This window comes from Aspergillus nomiae (assembly GCF_001204775.2).
Source record: "Aspergillus nomiae NRRL 13137 chromosome Unknown contig00208, whole genome shotgun sequence".
Lineage (NCBI taxonomy): Eukaryota > Fungi > Ascomycota > Eurotiomycetes > Eurotiales > Aspergillaceae > Aspergillus > Aspergillus nomiae.
Window position 1 is genome coordinate 43,419 of NW_015378263.1, and position 10,158 is coordinate 53,576.

Sequence of the window (10,158 nt, forward strand, 5' to 3'; positions counted from 1 at the left end):
AGAAAAATGAGAAACAAAAAGTCATGGCGCCGAGAAATACCAAGAGAGTCCGCCACGCCGGCGGCCAAGACATGGGCAATGATGCAAATATACAGGGAACAGGAGGAAAAAGGTAACAAATAATAAGCGGAGAGGGTGAGAGTGTGACATCGCAAGGCGTAAACGTCGAAAAGAGTCGACCTTCACAGAGATCGATCAACCTTTTCGCATCAATTAGTAGCCCAAATGCAAGAGAAAACGGGTCCGGACCACGGCCCAGCGTGACCCGACGACCTGAGAGAGCCAGATCACAGGCCAAGCAAAGTTCTTATTTTTATACGGAAGGGGGTTGGATGATTGACAATGCCGAGGGCGCGAGTCCGGATCCAATGAATGCGTCACGTCTGTTATTTTACTCGACACCATGGCTTGACTCAGCACTGCCACCTTCGCCAGTGAATGTGCCCAGCTTCAAACCGGCGTCCATGGCGACCATCTCGGCCAGAATTTCCAGGACTTCCTTGGGGACAGTCTTGTCATATATAGAGATCAGATCCTTAGGCTGAGGGTAAACCTTAAGGGCCTTGTAGAAGCACAGGGCGGCTTCAACCTTGTCTGAGCCTAGGGTTATATGTGAACCGCCGCTACTTTCAAATGGAATCTCGTCTATGATTCTGTTGGGGGAGGGAAGGCGGATGGCGTGACCGCAGCAGAAACATACCTTCAGCGCAGAGAGACTCTCCCCGGGCAACCTGGCCCATGAAGTAAGCCTCCTTCTCTTCAAGGTCGGTCGGGAAACCCTCATCCTGAGCCTGCTGGACAGACTTCTTGATGGATTCCCGTTCCTGGGCTCCTTGAGCCTCGGCTTCCTCCTTCACAGCTCTCGCCAGACGACGGTTGTTTCTCTTCAACGACTTGCGGAACTCAGGGTCGGTCTGTCTCTTGTGATCGAAGTAAATGGCATAAGCTAAATGCCGAATAAAAATAGATTGATTAGTTTGGCTTTCACGATCGGTTGATTTTTGATGTTATGTTCTTACCCAGCAGGCCGGTAAGGACCGTGCCGGCCGAAGCAGCGACCAAAGTTGACGTCCTCATGGTGTCACGGGAGATAGCGTGTAATTATTTATTAAAGAAAGATAAAAGAAAGCACAGAGGTAGAATAAGTCCAGTGCCTCAGGCGAGTCCGACCGAACCGAAGAAAGGGATGTTTATTTGGTCTATGGGGACGAGACTGGGGAAGTGACGCTTTTCTCATGTTCTGACAATTTTGAAAGCGGAGGATCATTGTTCTTCCGCCTCGGGGTTTCTGTCCCGCTCGGGGGGAGTTCAAGCAAGCTCCCCATCCAATACCTCCACGTCGTCATTCCTCTTCCCCATGAATCTGAACCGTTCCCGCCGGGCTTCGTGATCCAGACAATATGGAAAGCCGCGGATTGACTCTCCGCAGCAAATCCCGCCGTCCCCGGCCCCAGATCAGTGCGCCGAAACCGATCTCCGGACCTCTCCCTCCCGGTAGTAAGGCCGTCGACCCCAGGACTGCTACGTCAACGTCCACTTCACGCGAACGCGCTGCTCAAAAAGATGCAACCTCCGATTTGGTGAAGAGGAGATATTCCACCCGGTTCAATCAAGCTCCCGATCTTGACTCCGCGAACGCACCCCCGGTGCCCGGGGTGCCTAAAGTTCCGACACAGTATACGGCGCTAAGTCCACCTCAGTCATCCAGCAGACGGCCCTCGACAGAGACCTCGGGTCCGCCACAAGTGGATCTGAATGCTTTGCGCGACCCTAGTCTACCAGTAGATAGATGTAAGTGTCACAGTCATGAATCCTCCATAGACATTGGTATAGTCTTGCTAACCTGGTCGTGCCTATCAGACGTCGCCAACCTCCTAGCCAATGCAACCGAGGAAGAGATCGAAGAGTATCAGAGAAGCTTAAAGAAGGTGAAGAATAGGACATCCACCGACCTCCAGCAAAATGTCTACCAGAATCGCACGCAATTCATCAAGATCAGCAAAGAAGCGGAGAAACTCAAGGGAGAGATGCGCACTCTCCGCACTCTCATGGCAGAGCTCACAACAGCTTTGGGGCAAACCGCGACTGTTGGCAACACTTCAAATCCCATGTCTCCGACGTTAGACGAACGCATCACCAAGCGAAACAATCGCAGTTCCGTTGCCAATCTGGAGAGCATGTGGAACGTTCAGCTGCAGACACTGTGGAAGACCGTCGAAGGATCGCAGAAGTTCCTACCGGTGGTACCAGGTCGGCACATCGTATTGGAGACGGGAAACTGGGTCGAGCTGGATTCTGCGACTTGGAAGCCCCGGCGACCAGTTCACATCGTGCTTCTGAACGACCACCTGCTTGTAGCGGCTAAAAAGCGAAAGCGTGTGGATCAGAGCAATCCAAACCACCAGGGCCCGGTGCCCACCAAGCTCGTCGCAGAAGAGTGCTGGCCTCTGCAAGATGTCGACATGATTGACCTCGGTGCCAATCTTGGCCCCGGGGTCTCCCGTGAAGAAGCAGAAGACCGTGGTATCATGAACGCTGTGAGTGTCCGCGTGGGCTCTAAACCCTTCACCTATCGCCATGATAAGCGGAATGGCTCCGCCAAGATCGACCTTCTCGCGACATTCCGCAAAACCGTGGAAGACCTTCGCCGGACGCTGCGATCTGAAACAGAGACCCCAGGCAAGAACGAGTCATTTGGGTATCTAGGAGTAAGACAGTCGTCATACTCCATGGTAAAGCCAGATTTCAGCGCCGTGGAAACCCAACGCGAAGCGCCCGAAGTCCGCATCGACGTAGACGGAAAGCAACAAAACCTGCGATGGGTCGAGGGCCAGGTCGACGAACTCGACATCGACATCGCGCTTCAGCGCTTCGAAGAAGCTGTCTCCAACATCGAGCGGCTGCGGAAACTCGCCAAAGGCCTGAAAGGTAACTCGGTCGCGCAGGACGTGATCAATTCTAAAGTGGACGAGCGAGCCGCCAAACTGGCAGGGGTACTGTCGCGATCCTTAGTCGACACGCCCTCGTTCCTAAACGCCACCAAGACCAAGGTCTCCTGGCTGACCCGCTTGGGCTTTGAGAATCAAGCCCGAGAGGCCTATTTGAAATGCCGATCCGACGTGATTACCAAACGAATCAGGCAAGTTCCTTACCCTTTCAACAAACAAGCCAAAGCACAGCAACTAACATCCCGAAAACAGAGCCTGTGTCTTCGAAGGTGACCTGCCTCTATACATCTTCCAAATCTCCTACGTCTACTTCACTCTCATCAAAAATACCGTCAACATCTACCAACAATGCTTCCCGGCCATCATGACCAGCGCCTGCATCAAATGGGCCAAACACCACCTAGACGGGTTCAACGCCCTCCTCACACGCCAGCTCAGCAGCGTGCAGCGCGGCACGACCGTCTGGCAGAAGTGCATCGACATCGTGCACGAGCATGCCGACCTACTCACGGAAGTCGGGATTGACTTCACCGACCTCGTAGCCAAGGGACTGGAGCTGAACGAGGGAGAGAAAGTCGAGAAGCCGAAGATGACTCGCTCGGAGGCGCTGATCTCGGGCTTGGCGGATGCGGCGAAGGCCTAATTGTGGCTCTCGCAGACTTGCTTTGAGATGTATGCATGTATGATGATAGTGACTCGTTTTGAACTATATATCCTTCTTGTCCTTTAGATAGTCTTTGTTCAGAGTGAGCGTCGTTGATCGAATGCTACTGTTGTTGGATATGTTCTGGTCCAAGGCTCCTTAGAGTAATCCCCAATTGGTGTTCTTGGTTGAACAGGATACGCTTCTATCTCATACACCACTATATATATACAAACACTACCCGGGCACACGGCCAAGAACATCACGTCTACTAGCGATCTATCTACCCTTTACCCAATAGAATACCACTCATATATCCTGTCATCCTGATCGTCACTCTCCTCAGTTTCACCGAGCGTCTTCCCCCGCCTCGACCGGATGGCCCCCCGGGCCATGAACTCCGAGGGCGGCAACCAGGCATGATCCCACGTGCTCTGCTCATTCAACGTCTTCGCATACTTCAGTTGCCCGAAGCGGAAATCCAGCGGCTCGGAACCCTCAACGCTCTCCGAGGGCAAACGCATGTAGTAGCGCACGCTGTCGGGGATTTCCTCGCGGTTGTGGCTGATCATGATGAGGGCCTGGTCGTCGGACAGGCCGAGGTGGCGGATGTCGGTCTCGTCGGGGTTGTAGCCGCGCAACCAGTCTTCCTTGCCGTCGGAGCGGCGGGTGGCGGAGGAGGCACGGTTGCGGGAGTATTCGCCGGCTTCGAGGAAGTGGATGCATTTGTCGCGCATGGAGGCGGGCATGCCGGAGAAGGCTTCGTCGAGGATGACGATGTCCGGTTTGTGGACGAGCGCGCGGATGCAGAGGACGACGCGCTGTTGGGCGGTGTTGAGCTGGCCGAAGAGGGTGTTGTCGGCGTACTCGACGTCGAAATCCATCGGCGAGTACTTGGGGCTGGCGCCTCGGACGAAGTTGATCCGCGGGAAATGTGCTCTGCTCTCGACGGGCACTCTCGGGGGTTTCTCGTTGGTGGTGATGGCGGCGTCGGGGTCCAGCTCGGCCTTGAAGTAGCGTAGGGCGGCGCTCACGTCGAGGTCGCGGGCGTGGTCCAGGTTGGGTTTGGAGAGGAAGGTTTCTGCGTAGGCGGATTCCACGGCTTGGCGGATGGTGAGTTGTCGGGGGAAGAAGGCGTGGATTTCTGGTGAGGAGTGGCCGAGGCGGGATTGGAGTTCGAAGATGGAGATGCCTGGCTTTCCTGGCTCGGGCAGGCGGGAACGGCCGAAGAGCTTTATGGGCAAGGCGTATGCTTGGGGGTGGTCTGAGGTGATCAGGGAGAGAAGGGTCGTCTTGCCGGATCCATTGGCTCCCAGAATCGCCCAGCGCTGTCCACGACGGACGGTCCAGTGAAGGCCGTCTTTCTCTTCACCGTTGATGTTTTGTTTCCATCCACCCAGAACAACCTTCTCGCCATATTGTACGCGGACTCCCTCCATTTCGATGACTGGTTCCCCTCCCTTCGTAGCAGGCAGGCCTAACTTACTGGGCTTTGACTTTAGTAATTGGAGGTCCCAGAGCAGCTGGCGATCCAGATGGCCAGCCTCCATGGCGCTCTTTGCTTCACGGAAAATCACCTTCTCCTCTGGAGCGAGAGATGAAACCTCTCGGCCGCCTTTGACGACTCGTTTCCACACATTGAATACCGTGTCCGCTTCGGCGCGCTGACCTTGGAATAAGACTCGGTTGTTATTTCCGAGGAGCATCAGATGCGTGATCCAGTCCGGGATGGTATCCTGCGGCCGTAAGGCGAGGATTAATCGGGGGTCCGATTTGGCTGCTAGGCGCTGGAGAAGGCCAGAGATGCTTCTGGTGGTCGCAGGGTCAAGGCCCACTAGAAGCTGTTAGCAATAGAATTGAAAGTAACCTGAGAGAGGGCCACTTACTGAAAGGATCGTCTAACAACAGCAGCTCCGGCTTGCTGAGTAGCGCCTTTGCGATCCGCGCACGTCTGGTCTGACCATTGCTCAGGTTTGCGACGGGCATGTCCAGGAGCTCTCCCAGTCGCAGATCGGTGATGACCTGATTGAGTAGCTGTTCATCCCGTATCTTTCCACCTTCTTCTCCTTCCAGAGGGTTCAAGGAAGTTTGGCCCTTCAGGTATTGAATCACCGACCAGTCCGTCTCTTCCCGAAGACTCTCATAGCGAGCACTCAAGTAGGCGCCGCGGGTACCACCAATCGCGCCCGACCCTTCACCGCTGAACCCAATATATTGAATCGCGTTTCCAACGAACCGTAACCGAGGATCCTTCTTCGCAATCTCGTCTGTGAGGAGGTAGGGGTTGGAGCGAGCCGTCGGCGGGAGACAGACATACTGGCCGCGGAGAATATCGAGCAGTTGCGTTCTCCCCGAGGCACCGATCACGGCCCAGTGTTGCAGCGATTGATCTCCATTGCTTTCAGCCGATGCTGCCCGGTCGGCGGGTAGAGTGAAATTGAGGTTGGAAAAGAGAGGCGGGTTCTGGTTGTTGGCGGCGTCGTCTGGACTGGGATAGTTCTGATAGAAGGTTCCGTCTTGGATGCGAATCAGTGGCGGTGTCAATGACGACCCTGCGCGAGTCGTGCGCAGCAGACTTGTGGGTCGCCAGAGCAACCTTGTCCGCGATGCAGGTCCTCTGAGCATCATGATTTCCGCCTGGTGTCTCCTCCCATCCAGACCGATTGGCGATTATTTGAATCTCCAATACTGCCTCAGGACTCTCGGAGTTTGTCTTCAACTCCGACGGTCACGTGCCCGCTGCATGGTGGTCGGTGTCGATGACGCAATGGAGTTGGATTACTTTTGAAGTTCAAGAAGTAAGCGAAGCCTTCCTCCTCTCCGATGTAACTCTACACCTCGTACGAGAGATCTGGATATCAGCAGAACTGGCCGGAGTAGTCCCTCGGCTCCGATTGGAGTATCCTCAGATCTTCGGCTGTAATTGCCGGATTAGGATGTGAATTTGGGCATCTATATAAAATATTCTACTGTTAAGCAATGGAGACAAGCATATTCAGAGTGACAAAGAGGCTTTATCACACCGGTTGCTATGACTAGCCAGTTGGCCACCCGTTTTAGTGCAAACAAATACTAGAGTTCCCATCTCCGCAATCTTAGACTAGAGTGATAATGCAACAGACGGCTGCAAACCAGTCGGTAGCAAGTACATTATTATGGAGCATGCCGAAGGTGTTCAGCGGCACTCTCCTTGGACACGCTTGGAAAGTACTAAAACAGATCTCAACAGATCATTGTACTATTCAGGACGCTGTCACATCCTTGCTATTTCACCCAGATCTATATAAAAGAAATATATTCGTTTTAGAAGACGACACTTCTATTATCGCAGACGTCATTGACTGGCCAAGGAGTCAGTGTCGAATTATCACGGTGGTATGGGTCAGTGAGGTTCCTGATTTTGCTATGTATAGCGAATATGGATCAGATATATACCTGCAGGCATACGGCGTGCTCAGCTTCTGATATCCAGGTTAGTTAGTCTCAGACTGATAAACATAGTCTCTTCCAGACGTTTTACTATAGGCGCCGGACATGCAATGCTAGCGCAGTGGCATTACAGACGATCTGGTTATAATGGCTCAACATTGGTACTCGGAATCCGAAACGCGAGTAGGCTAAGCCTGCTGTATACAAGCCCTGCGGGTTATCCGAAGCCAGGGGTATCCTTATCTAAAGTCCGACGACGCGATAACGATCGGCAACGCTTACCCCCGCATGAATGCCGAAAGCTGACCTCATGTGAGAACTGCATTCCAATCGATCTCACTTGATCTCACCTTTCACTGAATGCTTTGAAGCATTGCATAGTCCTCACCTCCTTCTACGTACCTTGTCCTGCCTCCTGAAGCCAACATGGCTGTCCTGAATGAGACAAGCAACGGGTATACAAGCCGGACCGCCGCTCTCGGCCCATCTTAACTACAGCTAACACCTCGGCGCAGTGTAAACCTGCAAACGCAATCCCCCAATTTAACGTCTATTCCATCTCTCCCACTCTTCCTCGCAGCCAAGAAGCATGCGCAAACAACCCCCGATAAAATTGCCGTCATTGACACAACCAAGAACCAATCATTCACCTTCAACCAACTCCTTGCCGACACCGCAGCACTAAAGAAGCAGATCCTCGAGCAATTGAAGCTCACCGAAACAGGGGACCTAGAAGAAAGACGCGTAGCTTTCCTCACACCGAATGGATACGATTATGTGGTTACACAATGGGCCATTTGGGCAGCGGGCGGAGTTACCGTCCCACTCTGTATGCATCGCAAACACTCTGGCTGAAACACTAACTAATAGCTGGTCCATAATATAAGGCACAACGCATCCAGTGAAAGAACTACTCTATACAATCGGCGACTCGGACCCGTCACTGATCATCCTGCATCCGGGCTTCGCGCACTTCGAAGCATCCCTGCGGGAGGGGACCAAGAATGGAATCCCGTTCATGGATCTAGACCCGTTTACGCAGCGTGTCGCACCTACAGCTATCCAATTGCCTCTATTTAGCTCAGAATGTCCGCTGGAAAGACGCGCATTAATGATCTATACGTCGGGCACGACGTCTAGTCCGAAAGGTTGCGTTACGACGCATAAGAATATCACGTTCCAGGCGGAATGTCTGATTAAGGCGTGGAAATATGCACCTTCAGATCATCTTATTCATGTCCTGCCGTTGCATCATGTGCACGGGATCATCAATGGCCTGACGGCTAGTTTTCTTCGTGGTGTTACTGTTGAGATGCATCCGAAGTTCGATCCCCAGGTCATCTGGTCCCGCTGGCAGGATCGGGGTTCCTCGACCATGTTCATGGCTGTGCCGACTATCTATTCCCGACTGGTTGACTACTTTGAGACTCACATTCGCGGAACGGATCAGGAATCCGCGGCGCGGGATGGAGCTCGCGCTCTACGACTTGTTGTTAGCGGCTCCGCAGCGCTCCCCACCCCCATTAAGGCGAAGTTTGCAGAGATCACCGGTCAGACGCTCCTGGAGCGCTACGGGATGACGGAGATCGGTATGGCGATTAGCTGCGGACTGGAGGTCGAGAAACGGATCGACGGGAGTGTCGGGTGGCCGCTTCCCGGCGTTCAAGTACGACTAACCGAGAAAGAAACCGGACAGGTTGTTGAAGCGGTGGACGAAGACGGACAGATTGAGATCAAGGGAGACAACGTCTTCCTGGAGTACTGGCGTCGGCCTGAGGCCACGGCCAAGGAATTCACCGCGGACGGGTGGTTCAAGACCGGGGATGTCGCCAGACGGGATGCCTCTGGCGCGTACTTTATCCAGGGACGGGCATCTGTCGATCTGATCAAATCCGGCGGGTACAAGATCTCGGCACTGGAAGTGGAGCGGAAGATGCTGGGACTAGACGCTATCCAGGAAGTAGCGGTAGTCGGGCTGGCAGATGAGGAGTGGGGGCAGCGGGTAGCTGCTGTGGTCAAACAACGTCCTGGCGTACGTCCATCTCCCATACTACACTTCACAGGTTCCAATGCTCACTAACCCACCAGACCGAGCCCCTCGAACTCCAGAAGCTTCGCACGCAACTCAAGCAAGAAATGGCGCCCTACAAGATCCCCACGGTGCTCAAGATCGTCGAGAACATCGAGCGCAACGCAATGGGCAAGGTGAACAAGAAAACGATCATCCAAAAATACTGGCCCTTGGTCTAACAAACGGGGGTATATGTAATTCGACCAACAAACACCACAAATGAAACAATACCAAGGCCACACACATCCACAACTCCTTCATAGCAGAAAGAAAGAGAGCAATAAAGAAGAAACGTCTAATCCAACAAATCCACCACCATCCCATAAACCCGCATCATCTTCTCCCACCCCACCGTGCCCTCCTTCGCAACCTTATCCCAAGCATGACCCACCCCATCGACCCGCTCAACAACGACCTTCTTCAAAAACCCGCCATTGCCGCCCTTTGCAAGCAGAGCCCCCAACTCCTCCACCTCCGGGGCGAACAAATCCCTCGCAGCAGCAACCAACAAAACCCTCTCGACCCGCCACCCATCCACAACCGCCCTCCGCAATGGCGAAATCCTCACATCCCCACCCTGCCCTTCAAACCCCCCACTCAAATACGCCACCGTACAAAACCTCACAAACCAGCCGGGCAAAGTCCACCCCCCACGCTCCGGCGCCTTTCTTTCCCCCAACGGCCTGACAGCATCCACCAACGGATAAAACGCCACGAGCGCCTTAAACGGGCCCTCGTGGTTCGCCGCCAGACTCGTCGCCAGATTGCCCCCCGCCGAGAACCCGCTCAGGGCCACGCGACTCGCATCGTACGTCTCCGGCCGCGCGCGCACATAGCCCAGGACATCCTCTGCGTCTTCGAGGGCGGCGGGGAAGGGATGCTCCGGGGCCATGCGGTACTGCACGTCGAAGACGGTGTAGGCGGTGTGGGCGGCGATGTGGCTGCAGTAGGTGTGGTCGAAGCCGTGGCCTTGGATGATGAAGCCGCCGCCGCAGAAGTTGAGGAGCACCGGGTGGGGGCTTGGCGGGGTTGCGGGGGCGGTAGATGTGGACGGGGATGGTTCTTTG

The 10,158-nt window shown here is 54.3% G+C and overlaps 5 protein-coding genes across 5 annotated transcripts; 2 read left to right on the forward strand and 3 right to left on the reverse strand.

The window, feature by feature from the left end:
• Window positions 1-391: 391 nt before the first annotated feature.
• On the reverse strand, window positions 392-1,183 carry ANOM_007608 (TOM complex receptor protein TOM20; the record flags this gene model as incomplete). The annotated part of the gene is made up of 3 exons (XM_015552864.1): window positions 1,020-1,183; window positions 701-946; window positions 392-645 (listed from the first exon to the last, which is right to left on the reverse strand). Exons 1-3 carry the CDS (start codon window positions 1,075-1,077, stop codon window positions 392-394), a joined length of 558 nt encoding a protein of 185 aa, XP_015405356.1. The 5' UTR covers window positions 1,078-1,183.
• Window positions 1,184-1,400: 217 nt separating this feature from the next.
• On the forward strand, window positions 1,401-3,591 carry ANOM_007609 (exocyst subunit EXO84; the record flags this gene model as incomplete). The annotated part of the gene is made up of 3 exons (XM_015552865.1): window positions 1,401-1,791; window positions 1,861-3,025; window positions 3,201-3,591. 3 exons carry the CDS (start codon window positions 1,401-1,403, stop codon window positions 3,589-3,591), a joined length of 1,947 nt encoding a protein of 648 aa, XP_015405357.1.
• A 290-nt stretch (window positions 3,592-3,881) lies between these two features.
• Window positions 3,882-6,219, reverse strand: ANOM_007610 (putative ABC transporter; the record flags this gene model as incomplete). Its single annotated transcript, XM_015552866.1, has 2 exons — window positions 3,882-5,425; window positions 5,478-6,219. The coding sequence occupies 2 exons, from the start codon at window positions 6,217-6,219 to the stop codon at window positions 3,882-3,884; spliced, it is 2,286 nt and encodes a 761-aa protein (XP_015405346.1).
• A 1,227-nt stretch (window positions 6,220-7,446) lies between these two features.
• Window positions 7,447-9,270, forward strand: ANOM_007611 (acyl-CoA synthetase; the record flags this gene model as incomplete). The annotated part of the gene is made up of 4 exons (XM_015552867.1): window positions 7,447-7,475; window positions 7,536-7,849; window positions 7,908-9,052; window positions 9,109-9,270. The coding sequence occupies 4 exons, from the start codon at window positions 7,447-7,449 to the stop codon at window positions 9,268-9,270; spliced, it is 1,650 nt and encodes a 549-aa protein (XP_015405345.1).
• A 116-nt stretch (window positions 9,271-9,386) lies between these two features.
• On the reverse strand, window positions 9,387-10,158 carry ANOM_007612 (putative esterase/lipase; the record flags this gene model as incomplete). Its single annotated transcript, XM_015552868.1, has 1 exon — window positions 9,387-10,158. A coding segment is annotated over one exon (772 nt), but the record flags the coding sequence as incomplete, so codon positions are not given.